This window comes from Rhinichthys klamathensis, unplaced genomic scaffold (assembly GCF_029890125.1).
Source record: "Rhinichthys klamathensis goyatoka isolate OS25496 unplaced genomic scaffold, OSU_Roscu_1.1 h1tg000027l_1, whole genome shotgun sequence".
NCBI classification, from domain to species: domain Eukaryota; kingdom Metazoa; phylum Chordata; class Actinopteri; order Cypriniformes; family Leuciscidae; genus Rhinichthys; species Rhinichthys klamathensis.
In genome coordinates, this window is record NW_026606577.1 from 1,409,868 (window position 1) to 1,435,304 (window position 25,437).

General features: G+C 42.6%; 1 protein-coding gene across 2 annotated transcripts; it reads right to left on the reverse strand.

The window, feature by feature from the left end:
- On the reverse strand, positions 1 to 25,323 carry git2b (G protein-coupled receptor kinase interacting ArfGAP 2b). 2 transcript variants are annotated; one of them, XM_056244033.1, is made up of 20 exons: positions 25,124 to 25,323; positions 23,601 to 23,734; positions 20,233 to 20,345; positions 20,043 to 20,148; positions 19,866 to 19,952; positions 13,700 to 13,830; positions 13,514 to 13,608; positions 13,378 to 13,423; positions 13,146 to 13,197; positions 12,943 to 13,015; positions 12,741 to 12,838; positions 12,533 to 12,644; positions 12,311 to 12,453; positions 4,391 to 4,543; positions 4,100 to 4,309; positions 3,824 to 3,913; positions 2,937 to 3,019; positions 2,641 to 2,832; positions 1,587 to 1,650; positions 1 to 1,465 (listed from the first exon to the last, which is right to left on the reverse strand). In XM_056244033.1, exons 1-20 carry the CDS (start codon positions 25,176 to 25,178, stop codon positions 1,286 to 1,288), a joined length of 2,217 nt encoding a protein of 738 aa, XP_056100008.1. In that variant the 5' UTR covers positions 25,179 to 25,323; the 3' UTR covers positions 1 to 1,285. The 2 variants fall into 2 exon arrangements, with proteins under 2 accessions (XP_056100008.1, XP_056100017.1); XM_056244042.1 differs by lacking the exon at positions 3,824 to 3,913.
- Between the last annotated feature and the right edge of the window lie 114 nt (positions 25,324 to 25,437).

Sequence of the window (25,437 nt, forward strand, 5' to 3'; positions counted from 1 at the left end):
TTGAGTACAATTAAAATTTATTATATTTAGTAACAAGACTGTGAAGCAGCATCAACTGCATGATGCATATCCCATATGAAGGCCGATGTGTCCTTCCAAATTGAGTAGGTAAGTGCATGTGTACACATCCACCAGCTACTGGAGCAGGAAATAGGACAAACTCGCACCAGATTAGTTGCATACATAACTGACAACCAGCAGCTTACATATATAACTTGTATATAAATATAATGATGTACTGAATAATACAAAGCGATACCACATAATACCGGAATCACTAACACAGCAGCTGGTGGCCGTTAGGCAATTGTGTGTGTTATTTGTAGTATTTCTGACAAGGCAGCACAGGAACACATCCTTTGGACACACAAGAGCATCCCTAAAACATCAGACAAAGTGAATTCATAGTAAAAGGATTTCGTTTTACAGTTGCCTATGAATAAACGCTGACATTCTGATGCCCTGGACGAATGAAAACGTGCAAACATGCCTGGGATTAAGCTGCAAAGACTGCATCTTGAAAGAAATTCAAAGGGACAATAATTTGAACTGGATAACGATTAGGCACAAATGAATGAAAACTATTTATGGCGAAAATAAACATGACATTTTAAAATCATAAGCAGAGGGTGATGTGTCTGCATGTGTGAGGGACTATATTTAAGACACCCAAGCATACACACAAATGAGGTATAACAGCTCACATACTAAAGCACTCCATAATAAGACTATACACTCTGAATTACTTAATACAATGGCAACACCAGGACGGGTAAGGTAGGATTTTGCAGCAAGACTAAAGGTATTTATTGCACAAGAAATGAGGCATTGTGTGTCCTGACATCTACATCACGGTCACATTTTGAGTGAGCTGGTTTTCAAGACAGAAATACTTACTACGCCAGCTGAATTTCAGCAATAATAGCCATTTATGATTTTCAGTTGTGTCTCACTTAAACTTCGTACATGGTATATTTGAAATGTGCAGGTAGGAAATGAGTAAAGGCCATGTTCTGTTTATCCACAAACAAGCAATACAGATATGACAAATCACTTAATTAGCACCAAGGGAAGCAAAACAAATTTTAGTTTACATTATAAAACGGCACAGTAAAGCTAGGAAAAAAATAATACAAATCAGGCTGCTGATTATCAAGGCTTAGTGCCCCGAAAGTTATGTTAGAGTAAACGTAAAAAAAAAAAAAAAAAACTTTGATCAATAATACTGGACAAGATAATAGCAAAGTGTACATGGTGAAAGGCGCTCAGCTACTCGTACTGTAACTCAGTTACTGTCTTTGGTAGTCACAGTAACTAGCTGTTTGGCCGCCTTGGCAATGTCGTAGGCACACTGAATAACTTGCTGGGAATCGTGCGGTGTGACCTTTTGACATTCGCCCTGCAGACGGCTGGCACTGGAGGTCAAGAGCCGTAAGGATCCGCGAACGGTCTCGGAGGACGGCCTCTGTGATGGGAGACAATGTCAGAGCCGTATTAACTCTTTAGTGCTTGGTGTGGATGCAGAGACAATAAATAAGGATATATTCTCCACTATGGCAAAGTTTCCTTATTGGCTCAAGGCTTACCTTAGGGAATAATGTAGCCATTTCTGTCACTGCTACAAGAATTCTCTCCGAACACAGGACAAAACTTGGACAAAAAAAGACAATGGAAAATGCATTTTTTTATTCTCTGATTAGATTAATTGGCATTTAAAATTATTATGATTAAAATACTAAATTTTAATATAAAAAATTGCGGAAGTAGAACACCAATATTCTACTCTGCTGTACATAAAAAAATATTTTCCTGTTTATTTATATATATATATACATGTGTATCTTATTCATATATCTTTATTATTTTTTTATTTTTATTTATTTTACAATCTGTGTACTGTTGTTGTCTCGTACTGGAAGCTTCTTCTGTCACCAAAACAAATTCCTTGTATGTGCAAAAATACTTTTCTGATTCTGATATGGCTCCAGTCATCCACACAAAAGCTTTGGACACACTATGACCCAATTCAGCCTCAAATAAAGAAAACATTAAATATCCTTTTTATTTACAAATACAGGATTAAAACACGGGTATGAAAAGCCTTTTTTGATAATTACGGTTCATGATGGTAAAAAAAAAAAAAAAAACTCCCCAAACCACAGCAACCACATGTGACTTGTTTTGCACTGTGAAAGGACAGCTAAAGAGCAGATCTGGGTGAGTGAAATGCTAACCTATGGTATCGTTCTCCCATGACTGCATAATGATCATCACAGACCTGAGACCGAATGCCAGCGCAAGTTGAACAACAAAGGCTCCCAGTGTTCAGAATATTGGATTCAAATGACCGTTCCTGATACTTATGTGAATCCTGAACATACTGCATGCAGTAAACTCAGCACAAAAGACAAAACATAAGCCATTTGTGGATCTACACGTATCCTTCCAACATGGCCATGTGTTGTTATATCCCAGCTGTGTTGACACAATTCCATCACTTGCTTAACAGACAAAAGAGACACTGTGTCACCAGGGCTGAGCCACTGAAGTCTCCGACTGGAGAATGGGTCCTTTCACCCCTTTCATACCACTAAACCTACCCAGGCTGTCACCACACGAAGGCCAGACACATTTTCTTACCCCTCATGTTTATTTTCCTGTGCAGCTCTGAGTAATTCCTGGATGTTCTTAGTGATCAGCTCTGTTTTGCTGATGACGTCCTCTGTGCACGGTAGAGTCGAATCACACTCGCTCTCAGACAGGTTTTCTGATTGTGGCACTGTACCGTCACCCAGCCAACCACTCGCCCTGGAGAAGTTACTCAGTGTTGACCTGTGGGGAAGGTGGAAAGCATTCACCGGTAAAAAATAAATACATTCAAAAGTTGTGGTTTTTTTTTTGTTTTTTTTTAAACAACAAAAGGTGAAAAGACAAACCCGGATTCATCCATCTCAATGTGGTTCAGTGCATTTTCATAGTCACTTTCTGGCATGCCGCTCTGGGCATCCAAGGTGGATCCCTGTAACAGGAGTAGAGTCACAGTGAGCTTTCTGCTTAAACAAGGGATGCAACCTGTTACTGACAACTGGTGCTTACTCAAAGCTTGAAGAGACAGCAAACAATCATGCTTTTGGTGTAGAATCAAAACATCAGCATAACAGAGCTGTAAAGTAAGGCCAGAAACATACTTTGCGCTAGCAGTCAAATGCAGACGCTTGGCCAACACGTTGTAAATACTTAACGTGTTCTCTCATTAACAATGCAGTAACAAACCCTCGAGACTCAAGGGGGCGATAGAGTTACCTTCAAACATCTGCCCTGCATTGTTATTCAGGTAGCTATATCTATAAAGATGTTAAACTAAATTTAACTCACTCAAACTGTTTCTCGAACAGCAGCGCCAATGTCATGGGTTCAATTCTCAGGGCATGCATGAACTGATAAAATGTATAACTTCAATGCAATCGAAGTCACTTTGGATAAAAGCATCTGCACAAAAAAGCATGGATTGCATTCTGATACATTTCAAACGATGGCCGGCATCAAACTTGTGTAGCTAGAAGCGTTTGCATTCACGTACTTGCATAGAGTATGTTTCAGGTCTGAGATATCAGAGAGCCAGTGACTGCTTCACAGATCAAGCAGAGTGGTGAGTAATGTTAATGCCTGGCGTCTCTCGCTGTGTGTACGGTTTAAAGTTAGTAATCCAGCTGAGGAACACGTTGTCCATTGGTTGGACAGATCTGATTCATGCACTGAGTGAATGGGGGACAGGTAGAAGATAAGCCCTTCCAACAGCCTGTTCACTGAGCAGGTACTTCACCCTTTTGGTTATCTCATCCCAGGACCAGGACAGAGTTGAGGGGAACGTGGGAAGGGAGGAGAAGGCAGTCACCGAGGGACCCTTCCCAATCTAGAAAGGGTTCAGATTATGTTTTGAGGGATTTTTTTTTATTATGAATGCACAAAAAAAGAAGAGGGGTTATCAAATCATACCTGAAGTGATGATTCACTGGGTTACCAACTGAGTTAAAACCAAAGGAAATAATGAAACGGGAGCACCAAAACCAACTCTGGCTTTGGTTCGGTTTGTACTTACATTAGATGGCAGTGGTTGAAGAGTCAGAGTTGTGTCAGGGTGGACGGTCTCTCCTCTAGGGTGGTACTGCCTCGGACCTGAACCAGTCTCGTACATCGACATGGCCCTACAGCCGCGTGGGGGTGCCCTCTGCGGGAGGTCCTGCGACCTTGCCAAACTGTTTGGAGTTTGCCATTTCAGAGTGCTGTTCTCATTCTGGAGGGAGTTTAACTGAAATGAAGACACTAAGCGGAGTCAGACACTTTCAGCTACAGCAGTGATGGAGTGTGGGACTGCGATCTGACCTCTTACCTTGCTTTGCATGAGTCTCAACTCCTCACTAAGATGGCAGTTGACCTTGAGGAGCTGCTGGATCTTTGCTTCAGAGGCATTGAGGGCACTTTTCACTTCCATGAACTCCTGAACGGTGATCGGGCTGTCCGACAAGTCTGAGGACTCTGAGCTCTGATAAGAAAGATCACAGTTATTTTTGATCCCACACACTATTACGTAGACCTGTTGTCATAATTACTATATTGACTTATCACACCATATATGGAGGTGACCTCATTCAAAATTTCAAATACATATATATATATATATATATATATATACATATATACAATACATATATACTAGTGCTGTCAAACGATTAAAATATTTAATCGCGATTAATCGCATTAATGTCATAGTTAACTCGCGATTAATCACACATTTTTATCTATTCTAAATGTCTCTTGATTTCTTTTTGTCCCATTATTTTTTCTAATTTTAATGCTCTTATCAACATGAAAAAGTGGATCGGCTTGCTTTGTGCAAATGTGTTTTATTGAAAACAACATTGACAATACTGTGTTCAATTTCACACTAAAACATTCTCACTTGGAGCAAATAATCTCTCACACAATGTAACACTGTCCATCAATAAAAGGGTGAAAGAAATACTGACGAGGGGGTGGAGAATTCGCATCAGCAGTGTGTGTGTGCTTGGCCATCAAGTGGTGTTTCAGACTGGACGTGCTGCGATGATAGCTCAGTTCACAACGACAAAACACACAGATCACTTTGGTTTTGTCAATGGGACCATTTGGCAACTTTTTAAAAGTAAACTTTTTTAATTCAGAATCTTATTGCATCCTTTTCGGCATCTCGCGCTCATCATCCACTCAAAACGTAACGTCGTTAACCTACTATTTGGCCGGCTCGCAACAAGTGTGTATCCGGTCTAGCTAGAACCGGTGCTTTCAGGCAGGACGCGGAATGCGCGGCGCTACGCCAGTTTTCAAAACTTTTTGGATGCCAAAAAGTTTCTATTGGCCGCGCTGATAATCGTCACAGCAGCAAAAGTTGAACTATTTCGAATTTTGACCGCGGTGTGCGCGCCGCTGCTCTTGCGCTTTGGTTGACAAAGCAACAAAACGTCCTTGCGCGGCACTAGCCATTGAAATCAATGAGTTTTATAGCGCAGCGCATGCCGCGTCCTGTTGTAAAATCATGTGAAAAAAAAAACTACAAAGTTTTCTAGGCCAAAAAGACCGTTAATCTCGCGATAAAAAAATTAATCGCGTTAAAATGGGTTTGCGTTAATAACGCGTTTAACTGACAGCCCTAATATATACTCTAGATAACTAGGGCTGTCAAATAAAATATGAAATATCCGTAGAATAAATAAAAAAACCTGCACATTCGAATGCAAAAACCGTGCATTCTAATTTTTTTTGTGTCAAGAGGCGCACAAGACATGATGATGACCTAACTGGCACAGTTTGTTTTTGTTAGCTTATCCAGCATACAGCGCGATGCGGCTGCATTGTTAATTTGAAAAATTATGAAAACCCTCTCAGTTGGTGGCAAAAATCGTGCAACGACATACTTGAACATACATAGGTCAGAGCTGAGCGTGTTTTTTCATCATCTGAAAACATCGTCAACAAAAAGAGATCAAGTTGACCGTCTGGTGTTTTTGACGAACAATATGTAGATGTGTAGTGAGTAGAAGTAGATTGTTTCTGAATGGCAGTTTGCTATTTTATGTTCATGTAGTGCATTACGCTCTCTGTTGAAGCGTGTTTTCTCAGGTTTCTGATGCACTTACACAGTTTTATGCACTTTTGTTCCCTAATTTAAATTATATTTTATTTAAGAACAATTGTTTCAAAAGATAATACACTTTAAAAAGTGAATGTCATTTCATTTCAATAAAAGATTTAGTTTATATTTGCTTATTGCGCTCGCTTGCGCCCTCTTGTGGGCATAGGAGACAACACCGTACTTTTTTCCTCAAAAACGAAAATTACCCCATGATGATTTACTCACACTGAACCCATCCTAGGTGCATATGACATTCTTCTTTCAGACGAATACAATTGGGAGTTCTATTAAAAACTGTCCTGGCTCTTCCAAGCTTCATAATGGCAGTGAATGGCTGTATGTCTTTGGAAGTCCATCTATTCATTATTAAAGTGCTCCACGCGTCTCCGGGGGTTAATAAAGGCCTTCTGAAGTGAAGCGATGCGTAATTGTAAGAAAAATGTCCATATTTCAAACTTTATCGACTAAAATAACTTGCTTCTGGCAGACGGCCATACGCATCGATTTACGCAAAAAGAGTAATCCTTGAACTTGACGCACAACGTAATGACGGCAATTGACGCCTCTCTCGGGGTGCTTCTCAATTCTTATTTGTGCATCCTCGTTTCCTTCCCTCGCGTCTCAGCTCCACCCCCTGTAGGATGCGAGGGAAGGCTGCAAGGAAACAAAATGAGGACGGAGGAATCGAACGAAAGCTTTTTTATACATTGGAATACTTGATCACTCGAGCATCACTTCATAGTGTCGTCAGCTGCGCTCAAAGGATCTGCCCTTATGTTGTTGAAGTTTGATTATTTAAGAAATTCGTAATAAATAATATAGCAAGATACCCTGTTGAAATATGCGCGATTTGTGGTTTATATAAACTGCAAAGGTAAAGTATAAATTAAAATTATTGTGACCGTTGTGAAGGGGGAGGAGAATATATACGTGCGTCACGTTTAGTCGATAAAACACTTCCGCATAGGGTACACCTGTGCATCCTCGCTCATAGCTCCTCTGGAAGCCTCCTCACTCCACGATCCTCGCCTCCTTACGGTGCAATTAGAGAATTGAGATGTCCTTCAAGATGGCTGAGCTCGATCGGTTTCCGGGTCATAGGATGGAGGACGGAGGAGAGAGGAGACGAGGAGAGATATTGATAAGCACCCCTTTCAAACAAACAGGGCTGGGCAACCGCTTTCATCATTGCGTTGTGCGTCAAGTTCAAGGGTTACTCTTTTTTTTTAAGCTAGTTGTTTTAGTAGATAAAGTTTTAAATATGGATTTTTTTTTTTTTTTACACAAACGCTTTACTTCAGAAGGCCTTTATTAACCCCCGGAGACGCATGGAGCAGTTTAACCCTCTGGGGACCAAGAACGCACCCGTGCGTTTTGGCAGATTTTTTTCACATAGCAGAAAAATAGACTTAAACTACTCCATCATTTCTGGTCATACAGAGTTATGAAACATATAAAAAAAACTGTTAAATGTCTACTTTTTTATGTGCCCACCTACAATCGAAAAAATATTGTGCTTTTGTAAAGTAAAGAAAATAAACAGGGTGTGCGTTCTGCCTCTCTGTGTCCGTGAACTTTTTTTCTGGAGCACGTCTCTTAAACTTAAACAAAACTCAGACAATACTATTCACCCAGACATGAGCAATATATGTTTATGATCATTTAAGTTTGTACTTTTAATTATCTAATTTAAAACTAAATTAAGATTCCCTGTTTATGTTATCTATATAAAAAGAGAGATGTGTCAGCCGTTCTCATTGTTCTCGCATCTCATTATTCCGCTAATGTGACACGCCCACGGAGAGCGCGCGATATTCAAACGCTAATGATCTGAAGCAACACATTGAGGCGTGTAAACGCCCACACAAACTCTGTACAAACTCTCACACTATATTTAGTCAGATTAATGTACTGTCGTCTTGCGCGGCTGTGAGGAATAATCCTGGGCCATTTACCTACCTCAGAACAAGTGCTGGTTTATTTTCACTTCGAGGAGCGAGCTGAACTAAGTGTTTTATTCTTGTGGTTTGTTCTAATCGCGATATATAATAACGTTAGTGTTTGTAAACGCAAAAATATCCTACTGTTTAAATTTGAATCATGTTTCTGTGTGTGTGTGTGTGTGACTAGTTTAGGATAGATTATAAAGTTTTAACTCTACAATAGACATCAAATAAGCTTTTGTTAGCAGTTTCTGCTCATATGTTAAATATATAGTATGTTTTGTCAAAAATAAACTTATCAACTGTTTTAGTGTTTGTTCCAGCTAGGCTATATCAAAATAATAAATCCTTAACTTTGAAATATGTATAATAAATGTATTGGCATACTTTAAAAAATAATACTTTTTAAGAGATTTATGGAAAAAGACAATTTTCTTTTCAAGATGTTTCCAACTCTAACTTTGAACCAATTCTATTGAATGGCCCATATAACCTATTTGAACAGGATTTGTTTCCAGGTATGACTAAAAATGTGCTTTTGACTTTCATTTATATTTTGATTATTTATATATATATATATATATACACTCACCGGCCACTTTATTAGGTACACCTGTCCAACTGCTCGTTAACACTTAATTTCTAAGCAGCCAATCACATGGCGGCAACTCAGTGCATTTAGGCATGTAGACATGGTCAAGACAATCTCCTGCAGTTCAAACCGAGCATCAGTATGGGGAAGAAAGTTGATTTGAGTGACTTTGAACGTGGCATGATTGTTGGTGCCAGAAGGGCTGGTCTGAGTATTTCAGAAACTGCTAATCTACTGGGATTTTCACGCACAACCATCTCTAGGGTTTACAGAGAATGGTCCGAAAAAGAAAAAACATCCAGTGAGCGGCAGTTCTGTGGGCGGAAATGCCTTGTTGATGCCAGAGGTCAGAGGAGAATGGCCAGACTGGTTCGAGCTGATAGAAGGGCAACAGTGACTGAAATAACCACTCGTTACAACCGAGGTATGCAGCAAAGCATTTGTGAAGCCACAACACGCACAACCTTGAGGCGGATGGGCTACAACAGCAGAAGACTCCACCGGGTACCACTCATCTCCACTACAAATAGGAAAAAGAGGCTACAATTTGCAAGAGCTCACCAAAATTTAACAGTTGAAGACTGGAAAAATGTTGCCTGGTCTGATGAGTCTCGATTTCTGTTGAGACATTCAGATGTTAGAGTCAGAATTTGGCGTAAACAGAATGAGAACATGGAACCATCATGCCTTGTTACCACTGTGCAGGCTGGTGGTGGTGGTGTAATGGTGTGGGGGATGTTTTCCTGGCACACTTTAGGCCCCTTAGTGCCAATTGGGCATCGTTTAAATGCCACGGCCTACCTGAGCATTGTTTCTGACCATGTCCATCCCTTTATAGCCACCATGTACCCATCCTCTGATGGCTACTTCCACCATGTCACAAAGCTCTAATCATTTCAAATTGGTTTCTTGAACATGACAATGAGTTCACTGTACTAAAATGGCCTCCACAGTCACCAGATCTCAACCCAATAGAGTATCTTTGGGATGTGGTGGAACGGGAGATTCGCATCATGGATGTGCAGCCGACAAATCTGCGGCAACTGTGTGATGCCATCATGTCAATATGGACCAAACTCCCTGAGGAATGCTTCCAGCACCTTGTTGAATCTATGCCACGAAGAATTGAGGCAGTTCTGAAGGCAAAAGGGGGTCCAACCCGTTACTAGCATGGGGTACCTAATAAAGTGGCCGGTGAGTGTATATGTCTGTGTGTGTGTATATATATGTATATATATTTTCCTTGCATTCATTCTTGTGACACACCTGAATGAAATGAATGCATCTTTGTCTTCTCTGGTGAGAATCACCTAATTATTCACGAGGGGGTTGGGCCGTTCACGCCCATTCGCATATTGCCTTTCAAACAAAAAAATGTTTTTCACAATTTAAAGCAATCTATGGTGTTATGTGAATGATAAGAAAGGACGATTTTCAGATCATTTTGAAGCAAATACTCTAGGCCAAAACTTCCATTAGTCAAAAGTCTTGTGGACACATATTTAGTATGTGTTTTGTGGCCTTATTTCAGAAACTTTAATTTTTAGTTTTATCAATAAACATGCATAAACAATATTCTCTCAAAAATACAAACATGTACATACATGTTGCTCACATATTATGGTAGCCCTGTTTGTGCTAAATAGAGTGTAATTTCACCTGTGCCATTAATATGTTTATAAGCAACTGAAAAAAGCACAATTGTCAGGGCATGTCAAAACATCTCAAGGACCCCAAAAACACCTTGGTCCCCAGAGGGTTAATAATGGTAAATCATGGGCTAATTTTCATTTTTGGGTGAACTCTCACTTTTAAGTATTGACAGTATAAATATATTAGTTTACCCAGTTACTTGCGCTGTACACAAAGCAGCGCTGCGTTTATAAACTCTACTTTATTAAGCAATGCATTATTCTTTGGAACTTTGATTAACCAATTTTTATGTTGTTCAACACTGAGCCAAGCATAGATTTTGGACTTCCCTGATACTGAGCTAGTAAAAGGAAATTAACACGCAGGGCTGCCTGCAAGCGATCAGGATCCATGCACTCGCGCTGTTCAGGTTTTCCTGCTTTCCCCCAATCAGTAGCGCTGTTTCACTCTGGCTTTGGCAGCACCACGCTACTCTATAAAAATTTTAGTACATGTTTAATTCAAACACTTTTAAAGCAACACCATGTGATTTTTCCTCAGCGGTCGCCCTACAGGTTGGAAGCAGAATTGTCCATTACTGCTGTCGTAAATAATTTAGCCTTCCGCAGCCGACTGTCGCACGCGCACGCTCGCTGTTTATCCAGCACCGGCTTTGCAATCAACAATGGCAGACATCCCAACCTGCAAGAAGTCATTTCAGGGAGGTATATCTTGGTGACTGGATTGTTGACGGGAGGGGGGGTGCGGCTGGTGGCGGGTTGACTAGCTTTCGTGAGGCACACTCGCAAGGTCTCTCGCTCTCTCTCTCTCTCTGCCGTGCTCGCGCTATGTATGTTATGCGCGCAGTATGTTCTGTCTCGCATGCGCGCTCTAGATTCCGGCAGATCTGAACTAATTTGCGGGCATCAGGGAGACGCAGGAGACTCCCGGGAGACTTGGGATGTCTGCAATGGCCACAGACAATTTGAGGAAGTGGTGGGGGAAGTGACGTATGCCGTAAAGCAGTCGAATTTTGTAGTTCTTTTTGTGCACGGGTTCCTACCCGAAACCCGAAGTTACATAGTGCCAGTAAAAGCGATACAGACCACGTCAGGCTATGGCAGACGTGTCATTTAACTTATTGTAAGTCGATGTACCATCACAAGGGTCTTGGAAATATATTATGAAGGTTGAAAAACTACATAGTGTTACTTTAAGGACCTATGTTTGTTTTCACATACTTTCCAGTTCTTGAATCCATGCGTCTGAAATCCAAGTACTTTCAAGAAGCATGGGAACCCTGCCAAAATTTTAGCCGATCGCTCTGCCTCTGTCATCTTATCAGCTTTCTTAGGTGAAAGCGATGCTTAGGCAGCTCCTCCTCACACACAGAGCAGACACTGACAGGTGCATTGTTTTTCTATGTAAACGTGCGCTAGGCAGACGCGTTTAAACATTGCACCCGTACGCAACGTGGCTTTATAAACACACAGCGCTCAAGTTAAAAGAAGTTCAACTTTTAAAAAACATGTCTCTAGAAAAATACTAGTTTCCTGTTGAGACATTTGTGCTTTTGTTCATATGGACATTGGGCTGCTAAATAGGGTTTGTGTTTTTCAGCAATAGTGTGCTGAAAAAAGAAGGTCTGGGAAAAATCTGTAGATGGAAAATCTCCACACAAGTGCCTTTTTGTTATGTACTTTAAAAGTCTGACATTGTCAAACATGTTTTTTTCTGCTTTTTGTTACTTTGCAAAAGTTTTATTTATTTAGGATATAATTTGTTTTTAGTATCCAAATATTCTTAAGAATCAAAAGTCCTCTGTTATTTGAAAGTATGTACTTGCATTATTATGCTGTTATTTTACCAATTTTAGTGGCATAAAATTGTCTTAAAATTACAATAATATTGTTATTAGCAATTATTCCTGGGACAATATTACTATTACGCACCCAGAGAAACTCAACAATTTACCTTGGTCCTCTCGTCTTTTCCAGATGTTGGTTCTTGCTCAGTATCCTCATCTGATGCTACACTGTCATAATCAGGCTGGTCCATCTCAGGACTTTCACTGCCATGACGGTTCCCAATGTCCTTCAGAATTAACTCCACATTATCTGGGAAGAAACAAACAAAGGGTGGAAGTTGAACTTTATGCATCATACAGTTCATGACAAACCCAAGACCTTTCATCACCTTTGACATTATCAGGAGAATTTCCTTGCTGACGGCGTTTGGCATCAGTTAAAATATCAATAACCAGTGTGGCAAACTCATGTGCATTGAACCTTGCGAGTTTCTGGCGCCCCTGCAACATAAATACCACAAACAGAGGAAAACTCAAACATGATCAAATCAACTCAATCATTTTAAAAAAAGAGTGTGCGCATCTGTGTCAACGTACCTGATTCCTAGTGGAAGAATATTCAGGGTTGACAGGGAGGAAAGGTACCACCGTGGTGTCAGTTACCAAGGTGCTGTGGTTCTGCGTGGCAAGCCAGACTACAATAGCAAAAGAATGACACCATTCAAAATGTTAGGATACAATCAGAATTTGTACTTTTAGAGAAAAACGGACAGATATCAGGCTATTACGGTTCTCTAACCTGCATCCGTTTCCCTTCTGTCAACTTCATCGTACACATCCATGGCTAGTTCTTCAAACTGATGATTACTGAGCTGAAAGCACCACAGCAAGGTTATTTTACTGTATACAGTTAATTTTAAGTGTCAAAATAGGTGTTGGAATAAAAATGTAATGAGCAACCCCACCAGCTTTACAAAAACAGTAAACTACTGTACGACTTACAGACTGAAGCTTCTTCTTTGCTGCTTTGGCCAGTTCTGACAAGTCAAGACTGCTGTATGTAAAATAAAAGAGAGCCATTATCATCTGATCCTAACTTACTCTAGGAAAAAAAGCAAGTGCCATTTCCATACTTACACATTTCTTATCCATTTGAAGCCAGCAACGAAAACAAATTATGCAATTAAGTATTTTAATAAACTACAGGCATGATCTAAAAGAGAGCTTATCCTACCTGTCTGCTATCTGAGGAATTATAAAGTGTTGCCCGCTTTTATGATCTGAGGAAAACAAGAAGCCATTTTCTTTCCAGGATCTCAAATCTTTGAGGTACATGCTGTGCTGTCATTACAGAGATACTGATGACTGACCTGGCTTTCTTCCGCACAGATAGAATGCTAGTCTGTCTGTCAGCTCAAACTGGATCTCCACCAGTCTGTCTGTGAGTTCCTGGTGTCCTGCCTGCCTATAGTGAGACATAACAGATTACAGAACATAAAACATCACTGAAAATGATTAATCTTTGGACTGATCCCTCAAATCTGCATCTCTCTCACCTGGCGTAGTCAACAGGAGTCTTCCCAGAACTGTCTTGTGCTCCGGGATCGGCTCCATAAACAGTAAGCAGCTCTGCCTGTAGCAGCTGGCCTGCTTTAGCTGCCACATGTAATGGAGTATTTCCTTTCTCCTGAAGAAAACAAAATGACATTCATTAGAGTAATTCAGTCAGGGACAATAAAGATTAACCCCTGCTATGGTGCGCATGGAATAAATAGCAAAGAAAGCTAAATAATGATATCCACCTATACTGCCATACAAAACACAGTATTTACATATTTTGTCAAAATTGAGTTCTGATATCAGTGGGCCAGTTCCCTTTCGAGGGAACTCTACACTGCGTCGAGAATCGACACTTTGGGGACGCTCCCTAAGCGTGCACCTCTGAAGTATGAATGAAACTAATCCAATCCTGATTGGTGTTACGTCGTGACGTAACATGTGACGGCATACCCGGAAGTATAAAAGTGACACTGTCACAACACACACCAGCTTTCGCTCTTCAGCAAGCGCTCTGTGTTGAAACTGTCTGTCTTATTTGGTGTTGTTTGTCAATCAGTTGATCAGAATGGCCAGCGAACAATTTAAAAGATGTGTGCATCCTTGCCCTCGTTTTATTACGGGTGGGGACACACATGCTTTGTGTGTGAATTGTTTGGGAGCACAGCATGCACAGGCAGCTATTGAGGGAGCTGTTTGTGCAGACTGTGAAGCACTTCCTATTAGAGTGCTGCGCTCCCGGCTGGCGTGCTTTGATGAGCACGGTCAGGCTCGCGTTCCCCACGGTTCTGGTCCCGCGTCCGTTGAGGCGGCGCGACGATTGAGATCGCGGGGTTCGCAGCGGGATCTTACAGATGAGAATGAGACTGCTGCGGCACTTTCTCATTCTTCGTCTGAGGATCCCGTAGCCCCTGAGAATGGTACAGGAGCCCGCATCGCGGCTTCTCCTGCACACGATCAGGTCCCAATGCTTGAGCTCTCTGCTTCCGAGGAAGTGGATGTGCTCAGTATTGATGCGGATGACCGTGATTTGGGCGCGCCAGTTCACGGCCAAAGCTATGAGGAGCTGGTAGAGGTTGTGACTCGTGCTGTGGCCAGACTTAACATTAGCTGGCCACATGATGAGCAAGGAACGCAAGTGAAAGCAAGCTTGATGAGCGTTTCCTGCAGCACAGGTCACAACCTCAGCGCCGGGCTAACTGTTTTTCCCCAATCTTACAAATAAAGAGATAAGAACTCTCCTGAAAAAAAAACAAAAAAAAAACACCCCACTCTTTTTCACCTGTACTCTAAGACGATTTTACAGGCGTATAATGGCACTAAACGTACCATAGCTTATTGTAGCAGTTATGATGGTTGAGAGACATCAGTGGCTTAATTTGTCTGGTATAAAAAAGGTAAGACAAATATTTTCTGCTGAACGCTCCGCTATCACCTTCTGGCCTGTTCTCCGACGCTGTAACTTCTATCGTCGACAGGTTTATGAATAAATAAATAAAATAAACATATATATATATATAAAAATAAATATATATTATAAAACTATATATGTTGTCCCGCCGTTTTTGAACGTTTCGGGCTACATCGATTTCCAGCGAACGCACACCGTGGCGTTCACCCCAAGAGCTTGCAACCGGGCATCGACTATGATCACAAAATTTTTCTAGACTTTTTCCTGCCGGTCATCTGCTTCAGGAAGTCGAGAATAGTGCTCGAGAAACACCCGAGGCCGGTCCCAAGGGGCTGGTTCCCTTAGTAGATTTTGTAGAATGGCAACGCCTTCCAATTATCTCTATGGGTCCTGAATATTTTTAAATATGGGTACGGACTGCAGTTCGGTTACCGACCTCCCAGCTTTGTTGGGGTCGTACCGACCGCAGGGGTTCCAGAACAGGCTCGGGTTATTGAACAAGAGGTACAGACTCTACTGGAGTTAAGGGGCCATAGAGAGTGTTCCCCTACCAGATAGAAAGTCCAGATGTTACAGCCGGTACTTTTTAGTTCCAAAGGAGGATGTTGGACTGAGGCCAATTTTAGATCTAAGGCTATTGACTTGTTCTTTGAGGAGATCCAGGTTCAAAAGGCTTACAATTTCCATTATCGGAAACCAAATCAGATCCGAGGACTGGTTTGGCATGGTAGATCTAAATGTTGGGGCTGTCCACTCAGTTGCAGGGCAACCGATGTTGTTCTTGCAGCGGGGCCCGGAAACGATGTGTATTGCCCGCCGTCTATGACGCTTTGGGCCGCATCATTTTCCAGGGAACGCACTCTGCGTCGTCTGTCCTCGAAAAATTAAAGACGAGCATCAGTTATGGTCACGAAAACAGTATCGACTACAGCCTGCCGGTCTTCCGCTTCAGGCAGTCGAGAAGGGTGCTCGGAAACCACCAGAGACCAGTCTCAAGAGGCTGGATCGGATGTGGTTCTTGCGGCGGGGCCCGGGAACGATGTGTATTGCCCGCCGTCTATGACGCTTCGGGCCGCATCATTTTCCAGCGAACGCACTATGCGTCGTTTTTCCTCAAAAAACCCCCCAAAAAAACGAGCATCGGTTATGGTTACGAAAACCGTATCGACTACAGCCTGCCGGTCTTCCGCTTCAGGCAGTCGAGAAGGGTGCTCGGAAACCACCAGAGACCAGTCTCGAGAGGCTGGATCGGATGTGGTTCTTGCGGCGGGGCCCGGGAACGAAGTGTATTGCCCGCCGTCTATGACGCTTCGGGCCGCATCATTTTCCAGCGAACGCACTATGCGTCGTTTTTCCTCAAAAAAAAAAAAAAAAAAAAAACACCATCGGTTATGGTTACGAAAACCGTATCGACTACAGCCTGCCGGTCTTCCACTTCAGGCAGTCGAGAAGGGTGCTCGGAAACCACCAGAGGCCAGTCTCGAGAGGCTGGTTCTCTTAGATCGGGTTCTTCCGTTCGGCCTAGCACTCTCTCCCGCATGTTCATGTGTAGGTTTATGGATGCGACTCTGGCTCCACTGAGGCTTCAGGACTGAATTACTTCGACGACTGGCTCTTATTGGCCCAGTCTCGAGGAATGGCAGTTCGGCATTGAGATGTCGTCCTTGGTCAAGATTATAATCGGGGGTTGAGACTCAACACTGTGTTGGAACCAGCTCAGAAGACTGCTCTTCTGGGCATGAAATGGAATTCGGTTACAATGCAGGCACGTATGTCTCCCGCTCGTATCGAATCCATCCTGGCCATGGTGTCCGGGATAAAGCTAGGCCAGGCCATCACTGTAAAGCAGTTTCAAAACTGCTGGGCCTCATGATAGCGGCATTCAACATTATACATTTGGGCCTTCTACACATGAGGCCCCCTTCAGTGGTGGCTGAGAGCCAAGGGTTTTTCCCTCAAGGGGAATCTGTTCTGTATAGTCAGTTACGCGCAGATGCCTTCGTTCTCTGGTAATTTGGAAGAAACCTTGGTTCCTATCCCACAGGCCAGTGCTGGGAGCGTCATGTCGCCGGAAAACCGTTTCGACAGTCGCCTCCCTCACTGGTTGGGGCGCGGTCATGGACGGCCGCTTTGCCAGGGGTCTGTGGTAGGACCATCATCATTCTTGGCACATAAACTGTCTAGAGATGATGGCTGTGTTCAGGGCTTTGAGGAGCTTCCTCCCAGACATTAATAGTTACCATGTCTTAGTACGATCAGACAATACGTCTGTGGTAGCTTATCTGAACCAACAAGGGGGACTCAGATCGCGCCCTCTGTGCAGACTGGCGCATCAGATCATTCTTTGGTCCCAGGGGAAAATACTCTCTTTCAGAGCAATGTATATTCCGGGGGTTCAGAATCAGGGAGCAGACATCCTGTCGAGGCAGGGGCTGGGGCCCGGAGAATTTAGACTTCATCCTGATGTGGTGAAGTCAGTATGGGAGAGGTTTGGACCATTGGAAGTGGATCTGTTTGCGTCTCGAGAGACGTCCCACTGTCCACTTGGTTCTCCCTCTCACTTGGTTCTCCCTCCCACTGGCGTTGGATGCCATGGTACAGGCCTGGCCGAGGCTTCGCCTGTACGCATTTCCCCCGATCGCTCTGCTTCCGGGAGTCCTGGAGAGGGTCCGTCAAGAGGGCATCAGTCTACTTCTGGTTGCCCAATGTGGCCGACCCGAGTATGGTTTTCAGACATAATATCACTCCTGATAGCTCCGCCATGGCAGATTCCTCTGAGGAGGGATCTGTTGTCTCAGGCGGAGGGCACAGTCTTCCACCCTCACCCAGAGCTGTGGAAGCTGTGGGTTTGGCCTCTGAGGGGGTTCAGTACCTAGATGCTAGTCTATCAGCTGGAGTGGTTGAAACCATACTTAGCTCTAGGGCTCCGTCTACTAGGAGATTATATGGCCTCAAGTGGAATGTCTTTTCCACTTGGTGTAGAGAACAGGAGTTAGATCCAGTTAACTGCCCAGTGGCTTCAGTTCTGGAGTTTCTTCAAAATCGTTTCTCTGCGGGTCTCTCCCCTTCCACACTTAAGGTGTACGTGGCTGCCATTGCGGCTTTCCATGCGCCTTTGAGTGATGGGCCTCTGGGGAGGCACCAGTTGGTCATTCGTTTTCTCCGTGGTACTCGGAGGATGAGACCGGCAACCAGGTCCAGGGTTCCTGCCTGGGACCTGGCAATAGTTCTTGAAGGGTTATCCCTGGCCCCCTTCGAACCTTTGCAGTCGGCTTCGCCTAAGGACTTAACGCTAAAAGTGGTATTTCTCTTGGCTATTACCTCACTTAAGAGGGTGGGAGATCTCCAAGCCCTGGTACACCAGCTTGCTTGGAGTTTGCCCCTGGCAGAGTAAAGCTTTTTTGCACCCGAGTCCGGGCTACGTGCCTAAAGTATCGAATACGGCTCGGTCAACAGTTCTTCAGGCATTCCATCCTCCACCTCCTGTGTCGGCAGAAGAAGAGAAGCTTAATTTGCTCTGCCCCGTCAGAGCTTTGAGCGTGTACCTTGAGAGGTCCTCTTCTTGGAGAAGGTCGGACCAATTATTGGTATGTTTTGGGTCACCTAAGAAGGGGCTCCCGGCATCCAAGCAAACTATTAGTTTTTGGATTGTTCAGGCTATTACTGAGGCTTACAAGGTGCGCGATTTGCCTTCACCTTTAGCCGTGAGGGCTCACTCAACTAGAAGCGTGGCTTCTTCTAGGGCCCTTCTTTCGGGAGTTCCTCTACATGAGATCTGTGAGGCAGCCGGTTGGGCTACTCCACATACTTTTATTAGGTTCCACAGTCTCCACCTTCCTAGTACGCTTGGCACACACGTGCTCAGTCCTTGCTGAGTGCCTAAACAGTTTCACTCCGGGACAGGCCTATTCGGTGCGTGGCCTAGTGGGCATTCGTTCCCCAAAGTGTCGATTCTCGACACAGTGTAGAGTTCCCTCGAAAGGGAACGTCTCGGGTTATGACTATAACCCTTGTTCCCTGAGAAGGGAACGAGACACTGCGTCGTTCTGCCACGCCCCTTGAGGCCTTGGAGCGTCTTGCTTTATCGCGAGGCTAGTGTGTGTTGTGACAGTGTCACTTTTATACTTCCGGGTATGCCGTCACATGTTACGTCACGACGCAACACCAATCAGGATTGGATTAGTTTCATTCATACTTCAGAGGCGCACGCTTAGGGAGCGTCCCCAAAGTGTCGATTCTCGACACAGTGTCTCGTTCCCTTCTCAGGGAACAAGGGTTATAGTCATAACCCGAGACGATTTCCTAACAGCTTGCTCCAGCGCAAACCCTCTTTTGCCGTTAAAAAACTACTGTCAGGATTTACTGAAGACACGCAGTGAAAAGTTAGTGCTGAAAAGGCGTGGACAGTTATTTTTCTGGCTGACCTTATTGCATATGCATTTGTATTTGTTTCCCTTTCAGACACAAGATTTATGGGAGGAGAGAATTTAAATGAATCAGGCAAGGTGATTTACTAAGGTTTGAGCTAGTCAATTTACTGTTCATTTGCGCCATTATTTTCCACCCAAAAAAAGCATATCTTAATTAAACCAGATGCTAATTTGCACTGCTCTTGGAAGATTGTGTTGGTCATTATGGAAATGATCCAGCTGCGTCTGTGTTCTTTAATTTGCACATCATGAGTAGATCACTATTTTTTATATTACATAAACTTAAAAAAATTGAGCAATATCCTTATGGCCTTTGAAACTTACTGGATGGAAGAAGTTAGCCTGTGCTCCCAGCGACAACAGCCTCAGACACGTTTCCAAATTGCCGGTTCTCACACTAGAGTGAAGTTGCTAAAAAAAAACAAGAGAGTGAATTCATGGTTTATTTTGTGGTTTCTTGTCCAGTCCAGTTCATTCATTTTTATTAAGTAACATTCTTACCTTGCTGAGGTCTTTGGCAGTGACACTATCATCTTCTCTACATGGCATTCGATGAACAAACGCCAACATTTGATATTTAGCCTTTATGAAATCTGTTTTGTTAGGGCTGAGAGAGAAGTAAATGATTAAGTGAGCATGTTTAAGCTGAGAGACTCGCTTGGCTCTAAATGTCATGATATATGGGACTCACTGGACTTTGTCCTGAGGATTGGCTTTGCGTTTTCCACTCATGATGGAAGATGGATCCAGAAGGCTGTGTTCCCAGATTGAATTTGCTCCATTATTGTACAGGGACTTCACCATCTATGGATAAACACCAAACACTTCACCTTAACTTTCACTTGACACAAGAAAGGAACACGCTGATGCATATAACGCTGCAATGGTGTTCCTGTCACTCTAACGTCAGCAAGATACATGAGCAGTGTCTAGACACTTCAATGAAAAAAAAAAAAAAGAACATGAAAAAATATTTTGTGTTCAACAGAAGAAAGAAATTCATAAAGGTTTGGAACAACTTGAGTGCGAGTAAACAATGACAATTTTAATTTTTGGGTGAACATTCCTTAAAGCTAGCCTGACTGCGTCATGCTCATATTCTAGTCAGAATGTGGGTCTGATACTGCTCCATAGGGCTTTGATTATGAGGCGTGTCTTAACCGAACCAGGAAAAAAAAAACCTCTGCACTCAATTGGATAGACCTACAACCAATCAGAGCAACACAGTAAATGACGTATGTTGAGCTACGCATAGTTGTCAACAGAACTCAACTGCACGCACGCTGGAAGAAGTAGTAAAATAATGAGTGTTGCTTCTTTTACTTGGTCCTCCATGAGTGCGACCAAAGGAGAAACCACAACGACCACAGGGTTTTCATTGCGTCGCATCTTCTTAGGGACCATCGGAGCCAGCTGATAAATTAAACTTTTGCCGAATCCCGTAGGAAGGATCACATCTTTACGATCGACAAATGCCTCGATTGCAGTTCTCTGTTCGTCTTTTAAAAATGAATGGGCTGTCGATTTCTTTTACAACAGACGCGATAGCGGAATCTATACATCTCAATTCTCCAGTTGCAGTCATCTTTGAGGGAAACCAGGGAAACTGCAGATCATCTGTCCATCATCGTATAAAGCCCGCCCTGGCAATTTGATTGGCCCGACGATTTCTGAACCGATCATAATTACTCCTCAATGGATCGAGTCCAGACCGAACTTCCCGACCAAAAAATGTTGTGGGTGGGGTTCGGGCAGCATCCAGGCTACCTTAAAGCATAAACCAATCCTTAAACCAAACACAGATACATTAATGATTAGGTTTTGACATCACTACTGGGCAATAATCAGATTTTTTTACAAAGTCATGTAAACACGGTTTACTTGCATTACCAGTTAGGCTGCACGATTAATTGCAACGAAATCGCATGCGATTTGGCAAAGGCTGCGGCTGTGATTATTTAATGCGCAGCTTGTCAGTGCAGTGCGGCTGATCGGTAGTAAATGCTGCTTCATCTGAACGCCAGAGGGCGCTCTCACGCAGACACGCCAAATATTATTCCCCGCCGCAGAAGTACAATAACGCACATCATTCCAGGAAATACCTATCAGGCATCATCGCTGTAGCTGAATAAACAGAAGATTGAAACGCTTTGATTGTTGATTTAACATTACTTATAAATACACGACTGCTTTATTCTGTGTAAGAAGCCACATCATCTCACAGAAGGATGCTCAACTGTCGTTGTGAAGTGAGTTTTGAGTAGACATGTGCCGGTATCAAATTTTCATGCTTCGGTTAATTGATTGAGCTTTTATCACGGTATACGGTATTATCGCGATATTTTAATTGCTCAAGAGAAACAGATGGATTGTGGGTATCTAAAAAAACAACAACTTTCATCACAAAGTGTAATTGTGATTTTCAAAACTTATGGTAACTAAACAGAATTTTCAGTACCTTACGGTAAGTTGTACTGTATCTTTAAATAAAAAGTAACAGATGATCGGTTTAGTTGAACTAAGGCGCAACGATCTGTCACAATGGACAGAACCTAAGAGCTGATTTTTTTTTTCATATAAATATAACCTGCTCTGTCTAGTCTGTCGGTGTCAGTGAGTGTCCTCTTTGCTCCACGATTTTTCTCTGCGTGTGAAAAGTGTCAATTGCGTAAGGGCCTGCTCACATATCGCGTCTTTTGCGCGTTCAAGTTCGTTATTTCAAATGTAGGCGCGCGGTATGCGTGCTCATAATGGAAGCGACGCGGTCGCGGTGCGACGCGCTCGTTTTTTCCAAGCGCGTCCGCGCCGCATCGAGATAAAAACATCTCAACTTTTCAGAATGCCGCAAGCGCACCATAAGCGCACAGTAGGTCACGTGACAAGAACCAACCGGAGCGCAACCGCCCTAGCGCATTGGAAAAAGGAGAATGCGGCGAGCCCAGCGTTTTCTACGCGTTTTTAGGCGCTATATGTGAATCCGGCCTAAAGCGCCTTTTAGACAGGACGCGGAATGCACGGCGCTGGCCGCTGGGTTCAACGTTGCCCTTCAGATACAACGCGGTTTGCTATTTTGCAAATAAAAAGTTTAACTATTTTGAACTTTGACCCCGGCGTGCTTTGGTCGACGCAGCAACAAAACATCCCCGCGCGTATTCCGCATCCTGTCTGAAAGGCGCTTGAGTCTCAAGCTGAATGCGTGAGAGTTGGTAGCCCTGCGGGGGATAAGTCGGCAGCGTTCCTCCTTCCGCCATGCTTCTACTCCATGTGAGGATTGTTTACATTAGACTAGAGTGCGCACTGCACGCATGCACACAGTGCTTACACATGTGGGGATTGTTTACATCAGAGTGCACATGTGTTTTGCGCAGCATATACACAATGTTTAAGCAGGTGATGGAAAATAAGCTAATGCGCATTCTAAAAGTCTAAATTCGAATCTATTATTTTTCACGGTATTTTGAAGTGCCCACGATAACAATATCGTGCATATTCATTACCGCGATTTATCGCATTACCGAATACCGGCACATGTCTAGTTTTGAGTAAAGCATGTTATTAAATGTTGTCTTTTGTTGGACAGGAGGTTCATAAATGATTCTCATGTTTTAAAAGATGTTTGACGCGTGTTGCACGCTATAGTGCTTTCAGATGGAGCAGTGTTTAAGAGCCGTACATCAATGAGAAGCTGCGCATAAAAAACAATCAGCCTTTGTGATTTCAAAATCGCGATAAGCCAAATCGGTTTAAAGTGCGATTACATGGAAATTGCGATTAATCGTGCAGCCCTAATTACCAGGTTATTGGTTTGCATGTAAACCAGGACAAGAGGTTAATTCAAGAACCAGATTTTTGGGAGTTATTGGCGTATTGGTGTACATGTAAACATGCTCATTGTCTTGCGGTGTGGTACAGGAGGCCGAAGAGAGAAAATACGCAGACCACTACATTCTATTTCTGTTTGAGGAACTGAGATACAATGCCTCATTTCCTTTTAATGAACCTCAGGAAACATGCAAAGCAAAGCGGCTCCACATTAGAGCACGCAGAATGGGTCTTCACCTGTAGCTGTGAGGAGGGCCACAAAGTTTGGGTCAGGTGCCGGACCTGAGAGCTGTGGCGGCCCAGACCTCGGTGAATACTGCAGCATTCATCGCAGATCAGAACTCCTCGATTGATCGAGGCCCAACGAGGATCTAAGAAAGAGAAAAGAAAAGCTTTGTGACTCAAGTATTGCAAATTCCCCTCAAAAGGCAGATCTCGACATTATACATTCTTCCTCCTTAACCACCTACTTTCAAAAACTTGGCAAATCTATGACAAATGTATAAAGGCCCATTAACACCAAGAACGATAACTAAAGAAAACTATTAGTGTCCACACCAGCGGATGATGTCGTTCGGTTTATCCTACGCGCGTGCTTGTCTTCCACTTTCTCTGTGCCATTATCGTTATAGCTTACTCTGCTATTCTTTCAAATGAGAACGATTTTTAGAACTATATCTTTATCGTTTTTCTTTAATCGTTCTTGGTGTGAACGGGCCTTGACGCTGAGCATGTGACTCCTTTGTAAAAATGGTCAGATGTGCTAGTTTTCATGGAATGAAGATGCTCTCAAGATCATTTTCAAATAATGCAGGAGAACATGATCATCAGAACTTAAGTCATTGAAGCAAAGGAGGAATAGTAACTTATTTAATGCATTGTCAAGAATTTTTTTTTTTTTTTTTTTTTTTACAGCATTCATTTTCAGATCAACAACAAACAGCATTTTAAACTTAATAGTCAGATAAATCCAAAATATTATATACCTAAATATAATATCGAAAGTGTATTTTTGCTGTAGATTAATTATTTTTATATAGTTATTCTTGTGTCAAAATATACTAATACAACCAAAACAAATAACCAGTTCTGAATATTGATTACCAGAACACTTACAAATAAAAATAATGTAGAGTAGATATTGGCTGTAAAAAAATAAAAAAAATATATCTAAAATTAGGAATAAATAAATGAATAAACACTTATTTCCTTATAGACTAAAATGATTAGAAACATTAAATGCCACTGCTTTTAACATAAATTGGTCTATCACTACATTTTATGACATTTTTGGAGGGGGGGGGTTTAAGTTCAGTGTTTTATTATAATAAATAACAATAACCGTTATGATAACAGAAACTAGGGATTTCGTTGGAAACTTTGGTTACCATGGTATATATTTGTTAGGTCTTCCCTGCTTGAATTAAAGATGCGTCTTTACCTCAAAGTAAAACATTTGACTACAGTTTATTGGTTGATCTGGATGTAAAAAAAATAGTTTTTAAAAACGAGGGCCTGGCCATCATCAGTTAGCGGTATTTTACAATGGGAATATCGGGACTGTCCTTTAACCGCGTTATCTTTTATTCAGAAACCAGTATCCGCGTAATCCGTTGGTATTATTAACTTACTCTGTTGGTTAAGGCTTGAGAATAATCTCAAATAAATTCAGTTTATAAACATATGTCTGAATAAAACCCTGCAAGATCCCATAGTCTTGTCTGTTTGCGTTTGTTTCGTGTTTGTTTTGTTTGTCTTACCGGTCGAGCTGCAGTCTGCGCAGACCTCTCTGTTTCGCGCTCTAATGGACATCATACAGCTGCTTTACACGACAATCTAAAACATTAATGTGCTTAACACATTAATGAGGGAGAGAGACAGATGTGGGGAGGACGTGTTTTCCCTTGTTCCTCCTTATTTGACGCCTTTTTTTACTTCCTGGAAGAGGAGGAGATCAGCAGTCATGGGCGGGTGTTCTTCAACATGACACCGCGACGCGACGCGACCAGCTCCGAACGCGCCTATTATCAACTGACCAATAGCGTGCTGGTTCGTCGCGTCATGTTATTTTTTA